General features: G+C 36.7%; 1 protein-coding gene across 1 annotated transcript in view; it reads left to right on the top strand.

The window, feature by feature from the left end:
* The window catches only part of LOC107726397 (fibronectin type III domain-containing protein 1-like), a 32,017-nt gene extending 10,301 nt beyond the window's left edge, over positions 1-21,716 (top strand). The window contains exons 5-20 of the mRNA XM_016535957.1: positions 25-123; positions 203-323; positions 919-1,106; positions 1,619-1,807; positions 1,898-4,126; positions 4,228-4,343; positions 4,902-5,013; positions 5,101-5,445; positions 7,977-8,141; positions 14,135-14,371; positions 16,492-16,600; positions 20,007-20,086; positions 20,175-20,204; positions 20,352-20,513; positions 20,727-20,849; positions 20,988-21,716. Of these exons, the coding sequence (XP_016391443.1) occupies positions 25-123; positions 203-323; positions 919-1,106; positions 1,619-1,807; positions 1,898-4,126; positions 4,228-4,343; positions 4,902-5,013; positions 5,101-5,445; positions 7,977-8,141; positions 14,135-14,371; positions 16,492-16,600; positions 20,007-20,086; positions 20,175-20,204; positions 20,352-20,513; positions 20,727-20,849; positions 20,988-21,103 (4,421 nt within the window). The 3' untranslated portion in view covers positions 21,104-21,716. The remainder of the gene's footprint in view (positions 1-24; positions 124-202; positions 324-918; positions 1,107-1,618; positions 1,808-1,897; positions 4,127-4,227; positions 4,344-4,901; positions 5,014-5,100; positions 5,446-7,976; positions 8,142-14,134; positions 14,372-16,491; positions 16,601-20,006; positions 20,087-20,174; positions 20,205-20,351; positions 20,514-20,726; positions 20,850-20,987) is intronic.
* Positions 21,717-24,988: the final 3,272 nt, after the last annotated feature.

Below are 24,988 nucleotides of genomic sequence, written 5' to 3'. Positions count from 1 at the left end.
CTGGTATCCCCCCTCTGTTCGTAGCATCTGAGTCCATCTATGTGGTATCACTGCAGGCACCCAGAGCCCAGGGGAGGAGTGCACCCATCACCACGGCCACCATAAATAAAAAAGTAACAACAGGTATTTCACAGATCACAGTGGTGCTAACCAGAACTCCATATTCAGTATTTTAACTCACTTTTTTATGCCTTTATGTCAGAGCCGGAGGTTGTGGATGAAGTAGAGGACATCACAGTTAGAGTATTGTCTCCCCAGTCTGTCCTTATCACATGGGTTGATCCACCTGTTGAAAAGAAGAAGGAAATACCAGGGGGATCCAGGTAAAAATGAATTATATAATTTTTAAAATGGTGGGCCAATTGGTATGTTGGCTGCATTAAATACACTACTGTTCAAAAGGTTGGTAAGATGTCTTATGCTCACCAAGGCTGCATTTATTTGATCAAAAATACGGTAAAAAGAGTACAATTTTGAAATATGAATTAAAATAAAAAATTTATGTTTTCTACATTCACATTTAATACATTTTAAAATATAATTAATTCTTGTGATGGCAAACCTGGATTTTTAGCAGCCATTACTTCAGTCTACAGTGTGATCCTTAAAAAAATCATTCTAATATGCATATTTGATGCTCACGGAACATTTCTTATTATTATCAGTGTTAAAGCAGTTGTGCTACTTAATATTTCTGTGTAAAACCATGATATATTTTGTTCGGAAACTTTTGATGAATAGGAAGTTCAAAGAACAGCATTATTTGAAACAGAAATCTTTTGTATTGAAGGAATTATGAATGTCTTTACTGTGTCTGTGTCATTACTGTGAATGACTTGAATGAGTCCTTTCTGAATAGTAACCCCAAACTTTGGAACGATAGTGTATATTTCAGCTTTAGAATCAATGTATGTGCAGGTATTACACTGTGAAATACAGAGAGAAAGGAGAATCTGCTCGATGGGAATACAAGGACACCACTCAGAGACATCTCATAATTGAAACGCTCTCTGCGGACAGCATGTACGAGTTTTCTATTTGTATCTCGCAAGGAGATCAGAAGGGAAAATGGAGTGCATCTGTGTTCCAGAGAACCCCTGAATCAGGTTTGTTTACACTCCCTGATCTTTAACCCAGATGTTTTGTTTAGTTTGCATTGCTGAGCAGATAAATCCAGATAGTATGTTATTATAGATATAATTATCTGCAAACTAAAAAGGTCAATGTCAGATTGAACAACATACAGAATTGCAATATTATAATTAAAAACAGAAAACGACTTTGGCATTTGGAGAGTAAAACATTAATAATAGTTGACCATATGTCTTCCATGAAACCACTTATCTGTGTGCAATGCCAAAATATATGGGAATGATAATCCTTCAGCATTACAATTTCTCCAGCAGGCACGCAGAGCACCAGTCTGTAAAGCTAAACCAACACAAATGTATATGTGGAAAACACGAACTGTTCCCTGTTCACGCAGAAGGAACTTTCCTTTTAAGTGTGTTATCCTTGGCCTAGATTTATTGGTTCAATCTTGGGTATTCCCAGTGTTCATTGGAAAATATTCAGCTATGAAATTGACCGTACTGATTAATTTGACATCTACTTCCAGAATACATCCTTTCCTATGCTCCTGCTATGAAACCGTTTGGCGCAAAGTCAGTTATATACCGTGGCACCACCACCTCTGCTACCATAGATGGACTTACGCCAGGTGACCGCTATATCTTCAAAATCCGTGGAGTCAATAGGAAGGGCCAAGGACCACAGACTAAAGCCATCATTGTTGCAATGCCTGCATGTAAGTATTCCCAACAGATGTTTTCCCCAATAAACTTTAGCAGCTTTACAGAAACTTGGTTAAGAGTGGTATCTTAATTTTTGTCTCCAGCCAGCTCTACTCACTTAAGGAACACAGACAGTCACAAGACAAGTCAAAGTGCCTCCAAGACATCATCAAACAAAGAATCAGACAATCAGGAGCCAGATGAGATGGAAGAGTCCGATACTCAGACCACAACTCAAGCGCCACCCACCAATAGACGAGGACGCCCTCTTTCTCAAACAAGGTCCTATCACAGCATCTTCTCCTCTGTGAGGGGTTCTGTCAGAAATGGAGGTTCTAGCTCAAGGTCAAACTCACATTCATCCTCCACTCATGCCAAAGATAGAGAAGGCAATACAAATGAGGAAGAGAAGCCAACAGACAGTCCAATAGAAGAGGAAATCAGAGCAAATGAGGCTATTGAGGACACAAAACCAGAGAGCAGTAATAATGCATCACCACAAACAGAGGAGCCTTCAAAATACTCACCTGACACTAAAGAATCAAAACCCAATCAGTCTGAATCTGTCCATAAAACATCTGAGGACAAACGTCCTTCTTGGACCCCTCGCACATCCTCAATTGTTGATATTAGCAGATTAAGAAGGCCTAGTTCTCGATCAAGAATGCGGAGTGAAGATTCTTCCAATTTGTCGCAAAACCAAGAGTCTGCAACTACAAGAAAGGACCTAACAGCAGTCTCCTATCCTGAGGGAAAGAACTCGTACAGCCAGATAAGTGTCACAGACAGGACACCTTCAGTGATCTCACCCCAGGAAACCATGCCTGAACCAGTGAAAAAATCAGAATCATCCTCATCCATCTCTTCTTCTCCAACTTCCGCTTCCTCCTACTCAGCATCATCTTCGTCATCTTCTTCTTCCACCTCATCTTCTTCAGGATCTTCTCCTTCATCATCCTCACTATCATCATCATCAGGTACAAGAAGGATTTCCTCCACTTCAGGTCGAGTCACAAGTTCAGGATCTGGTGCCATGTACCCTAATGGAAGAAGAGTTGGAATTTCAACTAGAGCTCAGAGACTTCAAACAGGAAAGCACAAACTTGATTCATCATCAACATCTGCTTCTTCACAGTCCACACTAACAATGGGAACCAGGACAAACGGTCACGATACAACAGAGGAGCATGATACCAAACACAAAAACACGGAGCTAGATGACACAAAGGGTAAACAACCAACTGAAGAAACCAAAAAAAACCTTTCTGATACAACTGAAGAGGAACACCCAGAACAAAAGGAAAATTATGATAACAAAGAAGAGAAAAGCAATAGTTATGGTTCCACTTCCCATTCTTCTTCAAGGACTACCCCTTCTACAAAAGGAAGAAGTTCACCCCTTTTATTACCAAACCGAAATTCTAGGATAGTTACAGGGAGTCGCAGACAAGATGGGAGAATACTGTGGAGTAGGACTGCCTCATCTATAGGTGCAGGAAGGCCAATTATTACAGGATTTCCTTCTCGTTCTACTACTGTGAGCTCTCAAGACACTAGCGATAAAACTAAAATTTCACCCACAACATACCCTTCAAAGCATGAGGTTAATCCTGTCTCAAATAAACCTAGTGTGCTAAATAAAGAAACAAATGTTGCAATAAGTTCCAACAATCCCAGTAATAATGAAGATGTAAAAATTAGCAATGATCATGAAGATGATTATCTTTACGAGGGAAGCAGAGAGACCTTGGGCAGGCAAAGCAAAGATGCCACCTCAACTGCTGCACCTAAAACAACAACAACAACTGTGAGTGAACCTCACAGACCTGCCCAGAACTTTGAGAATGAAAGTGTGGATAGGGAACAAAGTAGTACCAGTACCAGTTCAAAGTCAATTCCTTCAGTTGCCCAAAAAGTCCCTATTTTGGCTTCTAATGGTCGGGTCCGTTCACCTGTGGTAGCAAGCCGTCTGAAAGATTCACGGTTCCCTAGTAGGGTGTATCCAGTACAACACAGAAGACTGGGCTCTGTTTTCACACCGGGCTCTTCATCATCTTCAACACACTCCTCTTCAGCATCATCATCTGCCTCCTCTCAGAATAGTCCAGCAGAATCACCACTTATCTCAGATCAGGTCACAGCTGGCAGGAGTAATACTAATGTTAGGCTCACCCCAAGTTCAGTTTCTCGCTCTTCCCATGGGCTGTCTGCTGGTGAAAGCTCTAGAGGGAATTTATCTCCTGAGTCTCGAAATCCAGTGATGGGATCGAGGCTGCGGTCCATTTCAAAGGAAAACACTCCAGCCAGTGGCTACAAACCTAGTTATGAAAAAGGTAAGCATTATGTTGTCTGCAAGGATGTGCATGCTGTACGTATAACAATTTCAGTGTGTGCATAAGTATATTTTTACTCATTTCTCTAATTCCATGTTCAGGCAAAAATGGACGGCCGAATCTCATAGCTGCAAATGGCAAAGTATCCTCAACATCTGAAGAAAATTCTAAACCAAACGGAGTCCGACATATCACAGGTCCTGATGGAACAAAATGGGTGTGTTTATTTGCAGTGTTAATTATTGCTATATTTGGCAGTCCTGAATGTCCCTAAATCCATTAAAATGTTTTATAAATGCTATTAGTTTATTTACTACTGGCAAACTTAATTTATACACTTCGTTTCTTGTTCTAATTTCTAAACTACGAAAGATGTAGCGTAAAGTGAACTTTTTACCCATAGCAGGTTTGTAGCACTGATAGTGACCCTCTGGTTTCATCAATGACTTTCATTTTGTTAAACATAAATGGCAGAATGTAAATTAGATCTGTTATGTACAAGATACTGTGATCATACTGTCCATATCCATGGCTTCCGTTACATCTGTTGTCTGGATACATTAATAAATCAGGCAGTACAGCAGTCCAAACAGAATTATCTTTAAAGTAAGCAAAGATAATCATGTGAACAGTTTTGTCTCTCTAGGAATGCATGGAAACTCCACAAGCAGGGACCTTAGGGACACTTATTCAAGCAAGGCTGTTTGACTTTTGTCTCATTTTGTTTTGAAAGAAAGATTCTTCTTCTTTAATAAAGTTCTATTCACTCTTTTAGATAGTAGATCTGGATAAGGGTGTCCTAATGAATGAAAACGGAAGAGTCCTTCAGGACTCAAAGGGAAGACCCAGAAAAGTTGTCCTTGGAGAGGATGGCAAGACTATTTTTGGTGAGTTGCTTACAATTTTAACTTCATAGAAATATAGAAAGAAGAAGCCTGTTTTAAACTGACTTTTATCTATGTTTGCTATATTAGATGACCAGGGCAGCCCACTGGTAAACCAGGAAGGATTAGCATTATTTGGTCATGGAAGAGACAGTCGGCCTGTGATTAATCCAAGTGACAAGTACCTTACTGTGGGAGGAAAACCCATCGTGGGCTTGGACCGCCCTAAACCAAGGACTACAACCATGACTACAACAACCACTACAACCACAACTACAACACCAGAACCTACAACAACAGAAATGGTAACAGAAACATTGGAGCAGTCAACATTAGCTGCTGCACCTACATGTCCACCTGGACTTTATTCTCGACTGGACAAGAATGGTTTCCCAATATTGAATGCTGATGGAATACTTAACTGCTACTCTGAAGGTGAGATGAACTCTTTGCAGCCATACTTAACTCAATAATATGATGTGGATTTGGTAATGTGCGTCAAAACAAAAATGATGGAAAAGATACTCTTAAGATCAGACAGAAATGTGTTTGGCCCAGTTTGTGACTATAGTTGGCTCTTGTATAACGAGTCTTGTCACAGGCATGTAGTTAGTACCCACAAGACTTGATCCTCTGTAATTTAGAATCAGTATTCCAAGGATGATGTTAGTTAGGATGTACACAGTAAACCTCAAAGGATATCCCCTTGTTATGCCTGAATAACCTCTGCTATGCTTTGAATCTGCCTGTGAACAGGATGCTTTTTTGGAGAAACTGTAGAAAAATAATTTTCCTCTTACTGCTGCCTACTCTTAAATAAAGTAACAATTGCCTCCTATCCTGACTTAATATGTGGAGAAAACTGTAAGACATTTGTTGGTTGATTTTCCCCCCAAAAAAGTATAAACACTTGGTGCTTTTGTTTGAGCATCCGGACTAACACGACATAGAAACATTGTCCCAACCAGTGCTTCATTTTAGCAAGGGATTTTCTGTTTGTCTGACCAGTAAAATAATTATTTCTAACTATTTTTGCATTTCTGTTTGGTGAGCTAGTGGCAGAATTTGCCATCTGAATTATTGAAAAAAAAATTCTATCAATCAGTTGTTGATTGGATTTTGAGATGTGGGAATTACACTCAAAAATGAATGTGAGCTTTCTTGTTAGTTGTGGAGGGGCACAGATCCATAACATGCATTTACAAAATAGATATGGTGAATTTGCATTTCATGCTGACTTTAAATTCACATTGTGTTGCATCTAAATTTTAAATATATACATTTTCACATCTAAATTTTAAATATATAAATATATAAAAATGTTAGTCAGTCGTGTTAGTCAGGATGCTCAAACAAATGCACCAAGTGTTTACACTTTTGGGGGGGAAATCAACCTACAACTGTCTTACAGTTTTCTCCACTTATTAAGTCGGGACAGGAGAAAATATTTGATCACTGAAAAAATTACACACATCACCTTTAGGATTAACACTGAGGGTTAACTTAGTGCAGTGGTTCTCAAACTTGTCCTGGAGTACCTTTTACACTTTTGGGGGGGAAATCAACCTACAACTGTCTTACAGTTTTCTCCACTTATTAAGTCGGGACAGGAGAAAATATTTGATCACTGAAAAAATTACACACATCACCTTTAGGATTAACACTGAGGGTTAACTTAGTGCAATGGTTCTCAAACTTGTCCTGGAGTACCCCCTGCCCTGCACATTTTGTATATCTCCCTCATCTATCACATCTGATTCAACTCATCAGCTCATTAGTGGAGACTGCAAGACCTGAAGTGGGTGTGTCAGTGCTGGGGGTACTTCATGGAGAGGTTTGAGAACCCCTGTAACTGGGCTTTAATGTGGTTGCACATCTCAGCTGTTATTTGGTGTTTTTGTCTAGAAAATTGTGGACCTGGCAATAGTTGCTTTATTTAAGAGTGGGCAGCAGTCAGAGGAAAAGGATATGTGAAATGTGAATATAATACCTAATTCTTAAAGGTAATGCTACATTTCTATCTGAATGTGGGCTAAATGCTAATTGTTGATGTAGATTTGTTAATTGCCACAGACCGAGTCCACCAATCCAAATGAAACTGAGCCAAAATCAATGATTTATTAGTACCACTTGAGAAGAGGATTCCTCTGGTTTCCAGCTTCCCTACGAAAACACAGTTCAGAGATGTGTTATCTTTATGGTCAGCATGGCATCTGATGATGCTGTTATTAATGAAGATGGTGTTGGCTGATTGCTTTGTTTACTGGCTGCCAAGCTATAAGCAGATTGTTTTTACTTTTGCTTTTTGTATGGCCATTTGTACTCAATTTCTCTGTTAATCTATTAAACTTTATAGATGCCATTTGTTTGCTTTTGTTCAAGGGGGTGCATTCCTGCTTTTTAGTCTTAATTTTTCCATACAAATTGTCTTTATAGGTTGCAAAGTGAAGAGTTGTATGATTCAGTGTGCACAAACTTGGATGACCTTTCTGGAATAACAACTAGACCTTGTTGTTATGCAATTCTGCTTGTTTGTTGAACACAGGACAGTTATTGTGGCCTGCATTTAGGGACAAGCTTGTTTGCAAACAGTTTTAATAATTATTTGGCCTAGTAATTTTCTTGTTGTGACAGGAATCCTTGGGCAAGAAAGAATAGTTTGGTCACATTCTCACTACTATAACAGAGCAATAGCATTAACTTTTAAAGCAATGTTAAATAAAGTTGCATGTACAGTGGACCTAAAAAAGTAACTGGGCAGCTTTGGACACTTAAATCCCACTTAATGGGCATTTCTTTAAAATAAATGCCACTTGGCTTCATATTTTGTTATATAATACAAAGACGTTAATACATTTTTAAATGTGACATGAGAGTCCAAACACTCTTTGGGCTACAGTGAGGTGGGATACAGAATCCTGTGAACTTTTATTCTTCCTGTTTTTGATTGCTACTCTATCTTACAGATGGGCTTTTTGAAGAGACTACCACAACCCCAGTCCCACTTCCTACCACAACACTGGTTCCCACAACAGAGTCTCCTACAACAGAGCCTCCAACTCCTGAGACACAGCCTTTTAACAACACCCCTTCCTCTGAGTTTGATGTGGCTGGAAAGAAACGGTTCACAGGTAATACGTTTGGTTTACTACATATTACAACAGTTAGTACTCTGGTATAAAATGTCATATTCCCTGTTCTTATTGGTTCCAAACTCAACTCACAATTGGATTGTGATCTGATCACTGAACTACATTCATAGATGTCTGGGACAGATTTTAACCACATTTAATTTAGATGTAAATACAAACATGTTTTCACTATCCACATTCAGCTACGCAAGTAATAAATGAGATTATGCTATAAATAAACATGTCACTTTGACAGACTGAGTCGTTCAAGTCCCATGGTGCAAGTTCTTTTAATTATGCTGCTCTTGCTGTGTGAAAAAGACAAAAGACACCACACTCTTGCGATTTTCTGACCTGATTCAAATTATGTTATTGTATTATTGTATTCTCGCCAAAGAGAGCGCTTTACAACCTTTTCTTCCCATTTATTCAATTCTAGCCCCATTAACATCCATTACTAGGGAGTTTGCAAAGACATTTTGAAAGATCCAGTTTTGAATTGTGCAATCCAGTCACACTGAAAATGCATTGGAATGAAGGTGTTAATGCAATTGGGCTAAAATATCCAGATACTATCTGGATTTGACACAAATGTTAATGTCAGGTGTAAAAGGGGCCTATTTTTACACAGTATTTGACTTGGATTAAAAGTGTCTGTTAAATAAACAAACTTTTATGGGATGTGACCTCCAGGATAGTTGTGAAAATTAAGCCATAACAAGAAGTTACTAGTAAATGTGTACACTGTGATTTTATTTTAATGTTTTTGAAAGAAATCATAGATTGTATATCTTTGATCAAAGATAGAGTAAAAACAGTAATATATTATGAAATATCATTACAAATTATAATAACTGCTATCTATTTTAGAATGTAATTTATTCTGTGATGGTAAAGCTGAATTTTCAGCAGCCATTACTTCAGTCTTCAGTGTCACATGATTCTTAAAAATCATTCTAATATGCTTATTTCTAATATGCTAATGTGCTCATTTCTTTTTATTATCAATGTTGAAAACAGTTGCTTAATAGCTGCTTAATATCGGGATAAACCGGGATATTTTTCTCAGGATTCTTTGATCAATAGAAAATCGAAAGAACAGCATTTATTTGAAATATAAATATTTTGTAATATTAGAAAAGTCTTTACTGTCACTTTTGATCAATTTAATGCATCCTTTCTGAATAAAACTATTAATTGCTTTCAAATAAAAAATCTTACTGATTCCAAACTTTTGAATAGTAGTATATTGCAAATTGAGAGCAAATGGGGGAATAATTTACCTATAGCCTCTCGATTTGTATTGTCTTACTCTAAGTTTACTTTCTACTAGAGGTCTCTCCCCTATGGCCAGAGTGTATAACCTTGTCAACCCTCAGGTCTGCATCTAATACTACATACCATGTGTTGGTAGAGGCTATTTTAGAGTCCATTGACTTTACAGGCTCTAAGGACTCAAATTCTTTCATGTGGGCAGCTTCTGTAGGAAATAATTGAAAATGCCTGAGTGAAAGTATTTAGACTCAGCTCTATAAATTATGGCTGAATGTCTGTGGGTTTGGGCTTCCTTCCCGAATTCTTCAAGACTCAGTATTTGTGCTGTATAAAGGTAGCGTGCCTGAATGAGAAAAATTATCAAAATAAAAAAAAAAGTTTTATTTGTGATTGCTATTGGGTGCTATTCCAACCAATTCACAAATAGTGCAATTGTATTCCACTCAGCAGTGGATTAGTGCGATCATGATCATGGGGTCACCATTCAACCTGTTACCTGACTCTAGTCAAGCTTTTTCAGGTTCAGCATGAATTCATTTACCAAGACTGACTTGACTATAATAGCCTTTGAACATTAGGTTCAGCAGACTCTATCTTTCCAAGTTTAAATCCCCACAGGCTGTACACCTACACTCTCATAAAAAAGGTACAAAAGCTGTCACTGGGGCAGTACCTTTTCAAAAGGTACACTTTTGTACCTTTTAAGTACTAATATGTAAATTTTAGGTACTAATATGTACCTTTAAGGTACCAATGTAGACTCTTTAGGTACAAAAGTGTGCCTTTTGAAAAGGTACTGCACCAGTGACAGCTTTTGTACCTTTTTTTCTGAGATTGTAGCTATGGAGCATTGTTTCAGGTCCAGTTTGCATGCAGAGACTGTGCCAGATGAGTTTCAGAAATGGTTATGCTGAGCTGGAGCTTTGGCTAGTAAGCTGGCAAATTTAGTTCTGCACCTCATTGACTCTTTACAATACTGCACTTGCAGTAGAGAAGTTCACATTGCTATAATTATAAGTATCTGCTAAGCTCATCTACCGCAACTCGGAACAAGTCCGGTCTGGTGTCCAATAAAGGCATGTGACAAAAGCGTACTGGATTTGGAGTCCCAGCTTTTCTACTAAATTTAGTACGTTTTGGTTACATAAGCTTTTAATCTACAGACAAACTGATTTCACACTAGCAATACACTGTTAATAATTATGCTATTAATTTAACAAGTTAATTTAAAAAAAAGTCATACAATAAAATGTATTTAATAATGAAAGTCCAAATATCTGTACACATGGAACATAGAATAGTTACAAAAGAAATGTAAAACAATTGTATTTTTAAAAAATTCTGTTTTATTGATTTCTAAGGCCGGTTTTTCTAATGTCTATTTAGCAGTTTTTTCTGCAACAATAATGTCTTTCAATTACAATAATTTAAGTATTTTCTTTTTCAAATATTGATGTTTATATATTGATGTGAAATATTTCAAAACAGCCCAATTGCTGGGTTTGTCCCTATTTTACCCAGCACTGGGTTGTATTTAACCCAGCATTTTTTAGAGTGTGGGATGAAATTATTAATTTGAATAATGAATAGTCATATGTAATTAATTTGAAATTACTACTCGATTGATATCCCTAAACCTGCTTAAAATCTGTGGTTAACAGTGCACACAAGTGTCAAGAGGTATCACTGATTAAGTTACTTGTTGCATTTCTTGAATGCATATCTTATGACAAAACAGGGGTCATAGTGGCCTAGGTTTTTGTTTTTGATCATTAGCCAGCAATCCAAGAGCTCCTACTGTTTCATGGCTCCTCTAATGTGCTTGTCTTGGCAAAAATGTGACATCTACTGCTCTGGCTAGATGCATAGGAAAATAGCAGAAGAATGAGAAAAATATTATGAGCCAAATCTTCATTGTTTTATGAGGGAGGCCCTCAGTGGTCAATAGGTTGGTGATTGTAGTGCGTTTATATTGCAGTATTAGAAAATGGCTATGCCCAGCAGAGCTATGTGAGGTAATAGAGATAACAGAACCATTTAGACTACTGGAGCCAGAAGCACCGCTGAGCTTTTCAAATACAAAGTATGATTAATGAAAGAACCGAGGAACCAAGCTGTGCCTATATAGAAATACCGCATGTTCCAGGCTGTGGCTACAGCATTTGGCCTCATAATGCTGACTTTTCTACTTATGGGTGCAAGAGGAGGTGCTTAAAGCCATAGTTAAATTGAGTTGAGGAAGCTGTCATTCATTAAAATGATGGGGCAAGTGGAGCTCGGCTATGATTGAGGAGAAGCACTTAAAACAAGTCAACATCACAAGGTCCAGCTCCACCAAAACAAGCATCATACCTATAAAAATCAGCTCCAGGAACATAGAATGTTCTAGAAATGTCTCATCCTCAATGCATGGAGAGATAAATCCTGACACTCCAGACTTTGGGCTGCAGGCACATACTTACACATATGCAAGCCATTTATACAGAGAAACGTGTCAAGAAAGAAGCCCTAAATAAAACGACTTGAGCTAAATGTGCTGATATCAGCTGAGAGCGGCTTCCTTCTGGCTCAAACCTCAGACATCTCCTTAAATATTTATGGCTTTAATATGCAAGGGTGTTCTCTGCTCTCCAGATCCGCCAACAAATCCACTATATTTCAAACCATCTCTGTTGTGTTTGCTCCCACCTTGGCGTACGACTCTCTCTGTAGGTATGAATGCCGTAGCTGTAGTGCTTGCTGTGCGTACAAGAAGTCTACAGGAGTTGTGTCTTGACACTTCTTATGCATTATCCAGTTTTTCTCTCCATCAGTGGTTTTCTCTTCACACATTGTATTGTAGCTTTTGGGTTATCACCCATAACGAGTGCAGCTTGTACGTGTGTGAGTCTCAGTCAGTCTCGGTGGAGGCACATGCACAGAAGTGTGTTTTTTGTTCTGTATCAGGGTCAACATCACATGGAGCTTTTGATTAGCTCCAGGTGTGAATCTTGTGGCCCAATCTGGAAGTGTTCACAGCTGTGGATCCAGCTGGCACTGTGTGGGACGACAGAAATAACAAAAATTTCATTGAGCCAACAGGAAAATGTCTACAGCAAAATATCAACAATGGTAGCTTTTATTGTCTGCAACCACAAGCAAGAGTAAATTGGATACATTGTTAAACTAGGACAACAAGCTAATGCAAACAACACAACAGAAATTTAATTCTTACCAAACGGTACTTCCAGCACCAAGTTATTTTTTTTTTCCAGTTTGCATGAATGTCCATGGATGTTTTGCCATCGTTTTGTATTAAAGGCAGAGTAAGGGATTTCTGGTAGCCAATGTTGATAACTTCTTGCCTTATCTTTCCGCAGACGTTTTCCTCTTTTGTTTTTTTATCCGCCATCTCTATCTTTCTGTCGCTCGGCTCGGCTAATGTCCGTCCCATGCACTGAACTCTCTCTCCTCCACATCACGAGTAGACACGCCCCTTATTGCTGATTAGCTACAAGTTTGTTTTGCGATTCGGCCCGAATCAGTTTTCTAAAGTGTTTTTGAAAAATCACTTACTCTGCCTTTAATAGTTGTAGCAAATAAAACAGACAAACTGAAAATTCTCAGAAATAATGCATTAAATTGGTCAAAAGTGACAGTAAATACATTTATAGGTTACACTTTATTTTAAGGTGTCCTTGTTACAGTGTAATTATACATTTAAGTACTGAGTAATATTAATTAACTACATGTACTTACTATATGGTTAGGGTTAGGATTAGGGTTACTTGTATGTAATTATGCATAATTAATTGTTATTACAATAGTAAGTACATGTAACGTGTAACAAGGACACCTTAAAATAAAGTGTTACCCATTTATAATGTTATACATTTCTTTTGAACTTTTTATTCATCAAAGAATCATGAAAAAAAATACTGTATCATGCTTTCCACAAAAAAAATAAATAATTACACAGCACAACTGTTTTCAACATTGATAAGAAATGATTCATGAAAGAAAAATGATTTCTGAAGGATCATGTGACACTGAAGACTAGAGTATTGGCTGCTAAAAATTCAGCTTTGCCATCACAGAAATAAGTTATTTTTTAAAATATATTAAAATAGAAATTAATATCACAACATTTCAAGATATTACTGTTTTTACTGTGTTTTTGATCAACTAAATGCAGCCTTGGTGAACATAGGAGACTTCTTTCGAAAATATTTAAAAAAACTTACCGACCCCAAACTTTTGAACGGTAGTGTATACATAATATATATATATATATATATTTGACATAATACAGTCCAAAGTCTGAGAGCACTTTTTTTTTCTTCAAAATTATAAAACTAAATGTTTTATGTGTACCTAAAATCTACATTTTTAGGGTTTTTTATGATTTTGAATTTTAAAAAAATTGTTATGATGCGAAATAAAGAATATGTAAGATTCTGCACTATTTCTATTTGATCATGTGACTTTTTATAGATGTTCAAATCATCAGGTTTCCCACAAATTTGTGAAATACAATCAGCTCAAGCGTTGCTGCCATTAAAGTGGGGGACACATCAAATACTATAAGGCATTATGAAATTCATGTTATTTTTTCAGTTCAGATTATCGCTCAAATTGTTAATTTGCTCATAAAACTGTAATAAAACATTTAATTGCATTGTATTTCTTAAATGTACATCTTTTCCCTTTCTCTTCTTTTCCTCACTGTCTGCTTTCAGCTCCGTATGTAAACTACATCCGCAAGGACCCTGGAGCTCCCTGCTCCCTGACCGAGGCTCTGGAATACCTTCAAGTGGATGTCTTAGCAGACTTGATGGAGAAGGACCAACTATCAATCAATCAAAAGCAGCCACCCAAAAACAAGCCCCGTAATGTTACTGTAGTTGCGATGGAGGGCTGTCACTCCTTTGTGATTTTGGACTGGGCACTTCCACTGAAAGATGACATGGTGTCTGGTAAGTGTGTGTAGCAGTTCCCTTTTTATTATTTAAAAATGCTTTCGCAGTTGCAGAACTGTGAAAAAAATGACTTCTGTAAGTTTGACCACAATGTTTGCTAGATGTAATATACAAATATATCTAAGCATTGGGGCTTAGGCTTATGATTAAAGTCAAGGTCACAGCTGAAGAATTGACTTTGTCAAATGTAACAAGTCTTGATTTTTACTCCCAGAGTTACTTGTGACTTGATTTATGCTCAAGATGAGTGGTTTCATTTTCCATGCTTTTTTCAACATACCAAATGTGCTGCGATTTCTTAGAATGCATCAATCAGGAGTGAAAAGCACCCAATCCAGTTAATGGATCATCCTATAATGTTCTGTTTCTCTATCTGCGATGTGTAAGCAATATCTCATAAAGCAAGTTAATCATGCATGGGCCTGTTTGATAGCAACACCGAAAAGGATTTATAGCACACAATACTGACAGAGAAAAAGACGCATCAGACATGTCAAAATGAATTTTGTCATTTGAAAACTGAGAAAGACAGCTATGCAATTAGCTAATTAACTGCATGCTTTCCTTGTTTGGTAATAGCATGACATTAAAGGGATAGTTCACCCAACAATGAAAATTCAGTTTTTATTTATTCACCCTCATGTCATTCCAAACCATTCATGAATTTTTCTTTCTGTGGAAAATAAAAGATATTTTGAGAAATTATTCAGTAGTTTATATATATATGTATATATATATATATATATATATATATATTAGAAGTCAGTGGTCACTAAAACTGTTTAGTTACCAACATTCTTCAAAGCATCTTGTTTTGTGTTCCACAGAAGAAAGAAATGCATACAGCTTTAGAACATAATGAGGGTGAGTAAATCACGACAGATCTATCCCTTTAATTGTGCAGGCATACAGCACTGACATTTGTGAATTGGCACATTCCATAATACACCTCACATTCATAGAAAGCTGTGTTTACTGTAAAAACAATAGAGATGCTTAATTTTAATTATGCCATATTTTAGCTTGTTTCGTAATTCGTAATTTTGTTTGTATGGTTTGTAAACAAGTTGGAGGATTGTGCGCTGAAAATACCACATTCTGAAGTACCCCAATTTGTAAACGTGTAGTATGCTGAACTGTCTTACATCCTGCCTGGTTTCGATTTAAAGTGCATTTCCAAACACAAAGCTATATATAACACTTCTCTAACATATTGACCCTGACAGTTTCATCCTGATTCACACAAACAGGGAGGCAATTCCCACAGCCACTGTTAGTGTCATGATATGATGTGTGCAGAGGTTTAAATGCAGGGGATTCCCTGCCAACTGACAACCGATAGAGCTGAAAAATAAACTGACATGAAAAATAAAGTCCACATGCTCTTGAATAAAATTTTACAAGACAATCTCATATTACTGTAGGGGTTTCATAATGCATTTTGCATTACTGGACCTTACTAGATTTATTTTTACCATTAATAGATTTACAAATTCTATATATGTATTTATTAGTGTGTACATGTATACTGTATATATGTGAAGACTGGAGTAATGGCTGTTGAAAATTCAGCCTTGCCATCACAGGAATGAATTACATTTTATAATATATTAAATAATATATTAAAACAGAAAAAAGGTCTTTTCAGTTTTCAAATTATTTTATTTATTTATTTATTTATATATTGTGAGGACATTGAAAAAACTTACAGACCCCAAACTTTTGAATATTATTGTATGTGAAGTTAGCAACTGATGGTTATTAACAACTGAAATTGCTTGCAGAACCTTGTTCCTTTAATAATCTCCTTTAATAAAAATGTATATATTATTTTCTCCACTCTACTTCACCCCTTTTCAGTCATCCTCCCTTCTTTCATAAAGCTCCACTCCTGCACTGCCTCTCTCTTTCATATTAAATGACGGAAAATACACGCATGTGCTTTATATACATCCTGCTGTCTTGGCAGCAGTTTAGTCCTTCCATGGCATAATAAGGACCTAGGATTATATTGAGGAATCCCTTTGCAGACATGACCAATACTTGCTCATTTACTTCAATGTGTGTAAATCTCTCATGCAAGAGTATGGTTTAATTGTTCGCCCTCTTTTTTATAGGCTATATGGTACACAGTGCATCCTATGACGATGTCCTAAATAACAGATGGTCAACCAGATCCTCAAGTGGAACCCACCTTCCTGTTGAAAATCTCAAGCCCAATTCCAGGTGGGATCCAGCATGTGACAGGATTCATGCACAGACACAAACATATCCCATCAATTTATAAACTAATTACAAGCTTTCGCATGTTTGTGCTTGCACATTTAAGCATCTATGTTCTATAGTCCACAATGTTTTATGAAACTGAATACAAAGCAGGTCTGAGTTCTCAGTGGAGATCTTTTGGGAGCCCTCCTAAATCATGCTTAATCCATGAACTCCAGCAATATGCTGGGAAGCTGTCTGTGGCTTGCTGGTATACTAAGCTATAAAATCATTATACTTTATTGAACATAAATTTATATGAGTGTGTAATTTATCTTCCCCTTGTTGTGCAACATTGTCTTGAAATAATTATGCATATTTTCCCAAACATCTTTTGCTAAGTCTTAAAGTATCTCTGACAACATAACTGATCTAAGATGTAGTTGAATATGTTAAATATGTGACAGGTTAAGACATGGGAGCTGGGGACTAATATATAATTAGTATGGCTGTCAAAGTTAACTTGTTAATGCATATATTCAGTTTGACACCATATTGGTTTCATTCTGTATTGTGTGATTTCTAACTAATCGGAATCTTTAGAGCAGATTGGAACTAATAAATCAAACTCAGACAAGATGTTTAGCAAACGTCATTTGCTAAACGTCATTTATTTAGATAGCTTTCTTTCTTTTTTACTTTATTTATTTTGAAGAATGGTGAAATGTAAAAAAAAAAAAAAAAAAAAGATGCATTAAAGATGTATTAATTGGGCAAAATTAACAGTGAAGATATTTATATTTTACACTTTTTTCTAAAAAGATTTGTTTTGTTCTTTCTATTCAGTAAAGAATGCTAAATAGAACCAGTTTCCACAAAAAAGCGGCGCAACTGTTTTTAACATTGATAATAATAAGAAATGTTTCTTAAGCTCTAAATCAGCTTATTAGAATGATTTAGAATAAGTAATGACTGCTGAAAATTTACAGGAGTTATTTTAAATTGTAATAATATTTTACAATATTACTATTTTTACTCAATTAAATGCACCCTTGGTTAGCAAAAGAGACTGCTTTCAAAAACATCACAAAATCTTACTGATCCCACATTTTTTTGAACGATAGTTTAAATAATTAGTTTTTGAACAAATAAAGAGCACTGATGCATACATTTCAATTTGCATATTATTTAATCTTCTTTCATTAAAAGTAATGTCATGTGTTAACTACAAAAATAAAAAGAAAAGAAAAAAAATATTAAGTGGCATTAATTATTTTAGACCGAAAGCCCTAATAATTACTAAAGATCCCAATTCGTCGGTCATCCGACGTGACGTCGAGAGTGACCGACTGAAAGGGAACTGATATTTTATGCTGTGGAAACTCATCCGAACTTGCCGGCTTTTGGCCAAGACTCAATTTCAGCCATATTCACTGAACTGTACTGTGTCTGCATGTGTCTGTCTCTCGAATGCTGCTTATGTTGTAACACTGTAAACCTCTACCAACACATTTTTGCAGCAGTAGATAAAGGAGGTGTTTATGGACCTGTCTGGACATTTGCCACAAATGTGAAGACATTTCTGCCTACCAGACCCATCTAAATGCTTTCTTCACTAAGCATTGGGGCATTACAGCAGGCATGATCTTTCCCACAGAACTGGAACGCCCATCATTCAGAAAGTTCTGCACATCCCTTACTCATTTTTATTCATTAAATGTTTTTGCTCTTTCAGTTATAATTTCAAAGTGTAGCACTCTCAGCACATTTTAAGCTTTAAAATGCAAAAAACACACACAGATCTCGTCTGGACCTGCACACGGGTTACTCATGCATGCATAAATGCATGCAGCTGTGTGAAACGTCCCAGGTTTGATTGACATTTGTTTTGTACACTTTCCCAGACAGGCAGATGCACTCTCTCACTCAATACCTTGAGAAAACACATGAATGCATATGCACTCATTACAGATGTTTGGTTCATAAGTGTGGAATGTGAGGATGAAGTTGTTTTTATTGTCCTCTGGGATTCATTTAGAAGCCTCTGTTATTATAGCCTCTCAGCCGAGCTCACTGACTGACAACTTTATAATTCAGCCATGAAGTGTTGATAAGTTTTATGAATGATTTATAATAGCTTTTAGAAATAGGTAAATAGTCTAGACTTTGGACAATAACAGCTCCTTCTTAGTCAAAGTAACACAAACCACTTAGATGCCATATCAAGACTGGAGCTTGCATCAATACGCATATACTAAATAATTTATGGTCAAAAGGACAAGAAAAATTGCACATGGACACACAAACAGTAATATGACAGGCCCCCTCCCCAGTCTTCCTCTGGCGGTCTGACTGTAATTGTCCATTTTCTCTTTATTTTGGTCAGAGTTTCCACGTGGCTGTGCTAATTTGATCCAGCAGTGCTGATTTTATGTCATTAAACGGGTCCTGAGTTAAACCAAGTGAAGCGTGAGCTTACTGAACAGCCTCTCACTGGCGGAACAGAAGGCTGTGAGTGCTGTTAGTGTTGCCCTTTGAACTTAATCACACTTCTCTGTTTTGATTTCTTTACTTATCTAATTTATACTCTAAGGTAAAGGATGTGCAGAGTCAGGGCAGAATAAGTGGTTGTGGTCTGGTATTTGTCACAAAGACGTTTTGTCTGATTAGAAATTCCATGTTGATGTGTTATTCTCTTGCTCACCCTCTAACATGCAGTCTCTTCTTGTCATTACACTTTGTTAGCCTTCTCTTTTGCCAGAGGCTCACTCTTCTAACTTTCTCTCATGCATGTTTTATTAATACACAATTTAATTGTGCCCTTTCCTTTTTTCTTTTTCTACCCTTTTTCTTTTCATTTTCCAACTTTTTTCCCTCTTGTATTCTTTTATTTTTCAATGATATATTTTCATTTCTGTTCTCTTTTCATTTTCTATTTTTTTATTTCATTTTCTTATTTTCCCTTTTATTTCTATTATTTTAAACACACATTATTCCCTTTTATTTCTACACATTCATTTTTTACAGAAATATTACTGTTAACCATTAACCGTTAACATTTATCCATAAAATTACTGGATAATGCCTGGCAGAAAATTACCAGTACATTTTCCGTTAATATTTTTTTTACAGTGATTTTATTTCCTATACTTTTTTTCTTTTCGTTTCTTTTCATTTCTTTTTATTTTCTTTCCCTTTCTTTCCACTTTTTTTTGCCTTTTTCTCATCTCTTTCCTTTCCTCAATCCTATATATCTGTGTTATTCGATCCCTGTGCTCTCATTGTAACATTAACTTATGAGTAAGAGTTCACAGTTGAGTTTTATATGTAGATGAGGTGCTTTTGTAAAAATAGTCACTACATGATAGCAAACCATGACTTAAATATGACCGATTTAATACATATATGCTTTCATTCTTGTTCTCAGGTATTACTTCAAAGTTCAAGCCAAGAATATCTTTGGACTGGGGCCACTCAGTGAAACTTTAACGTATGTCACAGAGTCAGGTGAGCCTTTTGTCTGAACCCACATAAAGGTATTTGGATTCAAACAATGTTTATAAATACCCTAAAATTTCTGTTTTCTTTCATCTAGATGACCCCCTGCTCATAGAGAGACCCCCAGGTAAGAGTTACAGCATGGTTTTGTTTGCACTAACAAGCAAAAAAAAACTAAACCAGTCTTGTCAGAAGGATCATTGTTAATGATATTTTCCAACAGTCATGCGCTAACATTAAAAATATTTGTAATTGACATTCATTTCCTTTCTAGGTGGCGAGCCCATCTGGATCCCATTCTCATTCAGTTATAACCCCGCCCACTGTTCTTGTAAAGGAAGTCAGTTTGTCAAGCGCACCTGGTATAGGAAGTTTGTTGGTGTCGTCCTCTGCAACTCGCTGCGCTATAAGATCTTCATGGGAGATGGACTGAGAGGTGCTGACCTTTCTTTTTAACAACGTAATACATTTAAAACTTTAATCTAATGATTAGTGTGTCTGTAATATGAAGCGCCCTGTTTTTGGAGTGCTGGCCTAAAAGCCTTGGAACTATCCGATCCAAACCACAGTTTCCCTCATCTATACACAAGGCGCTGTCTGAGGTTTGGGTCCTGAGGGATACTCAAGCTATGACTGTTTTCCATTTCAGAAACATTCTACAGCATTGCTGATGCATTTGGCCATGGAGAGGACCACTGCCAGTTTGTGGACTCCTATCTAGATGGAAGGACAGGACCACACAATCTCTCCCTGAACCTACCCACAGCTCAAGGTACGACATATATGAGCATGCTCTGTAGTTTGTCTTCACTTCAAGCCTCAAATCATCATGCCATGTGCGTGTTTACTTACTGCTGCCTAAGAGGGTGATCAGCCAGCACTGTAACATGATGCCGTTTGTGGATTTCAGGATATTATCGGTCATACAGACAAGAGCCAGTGAATTTCGGGGCCATCGGCAGGCGCACACCACATCCTTTCGTTGGCTGGTATGAATGTGGAGTTCCAATCCCTGGAAAGTGGTAACAGGGGGGAACTCCAAAAGGACATTTCCACAGGCCATCACATTCCACGTGTTCTGTCCCTATATCTCTAAGCCAATCACAGAGGTGAACCATTGCTCAATATGGCAACCAAACCTAAATCATATAGCAACTGCTTCTGAGGGAAGGAATATAGTACTTTGAGTAACACTAATATTTCTACATATTCGATATCAAGCACTTTAAAAAAAAACAGTCTGTATATGAGGAAAATCCAGCATGTGTATTTTAGTTTATTAACAATGTTTTATTTTCATGTGTTGCGTGATAGTAATTATTTCACATTCCATTCCACCTGGAATATTTATCTTACAGTAACTTCAAAGAAACACAAATTGGTGGCTAGTTAATTATCAAAGCACAATGTCAAATGACTTCGTAATGTCTGGGAAGATGGCATTTGCAATGATGTAACAAATTGTGAGTAATATTTGCTGTTGTTTATATAACTTGCTGAGATTTTGTACTCTTACATTTTTGTATTACCCTCGTTTTGAACAAAGGTTGGCATGAAAGTATTGCCCAAATTAGGGCAGACTGAAAAAAATATTTTTTTTTATTTGCTCAGGAACAGTTAAAATTTGAATAAAGGTGCTATGGAGAAAATAGAGAAAACCTTTTTATCTCCCATTGATGCATAATAAGGTATATAATCTAAAATAAGTGTTTGTTATATATTATAGTTTTAATTCTATTTTATATTAATTATATTGATCAGCGTTCCTACTAATCACTTTTGTGAACTTTGAAGACCCACACTGCTACATTTCTAGAAAAAAACTAAGAGTACATTTTATTATGTACACAGTGTATTAACAATACAAAAAAACAAGAATTAAAGTCAGGGAAATATTACAGTCACCATTTTAATACATTTTATGTTTCCAGCACGTTGTCAAGAATGGTTGAATTATTTCTTTCTGATTGAAATGTGTGTGTGTTTGTCGTCATGCTGCTGTGGTGGGCTTTCCACATAATAATAGGTGGTAATAACTGATCCTCCCATTCTAAATATATTTCAAATGAGGTGTTTTAGCAATAACCCCTTATTCTGACACATTTAAAAGCCTATAACTTCTAAAATTACAAATACCTAGAAAGCACTTTCCTCCTACATGCCACACCATAAATTTTATTGTGCTTTATATCTCTTACATTCTAATTCATTATTCCCATCTTTTGTACAAGAAGACTGAATACTTTCCCATCAATTAAAATAAAAAATACGTATGGCATGACTGCTCAGAAACTGGCATCCAATCACATATTCTGGCATTGTTAGAAAGGTTTGTCATCATTTGGCTTGCCTGCTATAATTAGTCTCACTCTGGCATCAGCTGGATTCAAATCAAGAGAGAAAAAGCAAGGTTTCTTATCTGTGAGTACAGCAGTTCCTAATCAGTAAGTAAAACTCACTGATGTTTTATTTGGCATCCGGTCACAATCCACATGCCTAAGGGATCTCTTATGTGTTTTTCCAGAGTTTGGTGTTGTAATGGTTATTTTCAAGAATAGACAATAACTAAGCTATATTAGAACATCATCTGTCCATTTTAAGAATAAACTTGCTTTGCTTGCCCTCACTTGCCCTTAACATGCCCTCATTAAGTCAACAAATATCTGTAAAGCTCAAATCAAAGAAAAACTCTAGAAACTTTTTTTTTTAGAAAGAATCTAAAACTTTTGGCTATTTACAAGAAAATCAAAATGTATCAATTCATCTTCTGTAAGAGGAACAGTCTTTACAGATAATGAGTTTGATGTGAGTTGCCAGAGAGAGCAAAACGAGACCGGACAAACATATCTGCTAAAGATTTTAAAAGAGGAAGTGGGTGAGAAAGAGACTGTTTCTACAAAAGCGCTTTTTGACTTTCATGCAGAGTGGCGTGCAACGAAACAATATCTTGTGGTAAATATATTTACAAACATGGAAGATGTCGTCGATTTGGAGAACATGAGGGAAATTTGAGCCGGTCAGTGATCTTGTCTTCACAACAGCCACACAAAGTGCCACATGGGAACCATAATCAGATATCTAAGGTTTCAAGTTGTTTACGTCTGTCCAATGATGACTTTCAACTAAGCAGAAAAGATAGCACTACACGTCACACACTTCGTTTACATTTTTCCAAGCAATAATGGAATCGGAGAGACCCATCCGGTAAAATGAAACATTTCAAGGGCCAAAATGTAAGTTACTGATTGGCTGCAGAGTAAAGTTCATAATTTTACTGATGGCAGTTTCCACTGGGCAACATGACAGAATGACCATATACAGATCTGTGTGCAATTATTTATATTTGTGGTATTGTATGACTAATCTGTTGCATAAAATTAGGTCATACAAGGTAAGGTGACCAAACGTCCTCTTTTTCCCGGACATGTCCTGGCCAGGATTTCTAAATTTGCCTAAATTGTCCAGGTTATAGGTGTTCGGCTTGAAGCGGCGTTGCACAGACTGATCAGTGTTTGACATCAAAGTACCGCAAAAGCTTTAGAGAGCAGACGCTCTGCATGCTGTCGATTCGAATCGCTCTCGTGGTACTTTGTTGTCACACACCGATTGATCTGCAGCACAGCTTCAAGCCACACCTTTTGGCTTAGTTTTCTATTGGTTTCATACTTTTTCAGTAAAGACTAAAAAGAAGTTTGACCAATAGCATGCAGGCATTGTTCATAATCGACCAATCATGGTATGCGAGAAGGTGGAATCTACAGAGAACAGTCAAACCAATGCAAATTTGAGACATTTTAGGCAAATTTAGAAATCCCAGCCTGGACATGTCCAGGAAAAAGAGGATGCATGGTCACCCTAATAAAAGGTTATTTGCTTATCAAGGATACATTTTGCCCAATAATTTGCCATTATACATGTAGTGTTTTTAAAAAGCTTTGTCAAAAATGAGGCTCTGTTGAATGATGCTATACTGGGAATTAAAGCATTAAAAAAACATTACCCTTTAATTTTGTGGATAACCACACATGTGAGGCATCAAGCTCTGTTAAACAATCCCATTAATGGCTACACACGTAGTGTTCCCTCTTTTGTTTTGGCCAGATGCTTTTGTAAACCCTAATGCCTGTAGGCAAAACCAAGGATGTTGCCCAAGCACAACTGCCTTGTAATGCCTTTCATTTCAACAGTCCTGAAGATTTACAATAGGTTTGTGAATCCGGATTTTGTCTGTTTCTCTTTTGAGATGTTTTATCAGTGTAATTTTTTTGGGGAAGTAATTTACATAATGAGACCCAGTTTTCTTATTTTAGAATATGGGACACAATTACCTAAAATTTTGGATAACAGTATAGTTGTTCAAACTGAAGTAAAGCAGGATCTAAACTGTTTTCCCCATGCTATTTGTGCATCTCTTTTCAAAGTAGGTCATGCGCTACTTGGGCTGGAAAATGTTACCACTCATACTAAACGGATTAAATCATCGAAAGAAAGTCAGGACAGAGAGAGCAAAGAAAGAGGGTGAGAGAGCGATTAACCTGCTGAAAAAATGCCATAATGCTTATAATCCACCATAGCTGCATGTTTATCGGATATTGATTTGTATGAGTCACTAATATTTCTCAGATACACAATTCAGTTGAGAATTCATTAATTATTACAGAATTCTGTAAAATAAATATACTGTAACACAAGTATGTTAATGTGCAATAAAGAGCATCGCAAAGCAACGAGACATGAAGTGAAAGCAGTATTCTCAAAAGGTTTTTTTTTTTGCACAAAAATACATTTAAAAATGCTGAGGTAAAGTTCTGTTTAATACATTTAGCATGGAGTGACAGACTACTGTCCTGATAAGTGAATCATTTTTGCCTCTTTGTCTTAGAGTATCTGTGCAAGATTACCAGTCTTAGC

Source organism: Sinocyclocheilus rhinocerous, unplaced genomic scaffold (assembly GCF_001515625.1).
Source record: "Sinocyclocheilus rhinocerous isolate Xijiao unplaced genomic scaffold, SAMN03320098_v1.1 scaffold605, whole genome shotgun sequence".
NCBI lineage: Eukaryota > Metazoa > Chordata > Actinopteri > Cypriniformes > Cyprinidae > Sinocyclocheilus > Sinocyclocheilus rhinocerous.
Note: the sequence above shows the minus strand (reverse complement) of the source record. Positions and strands in the feature narration are given on the sequence as shown.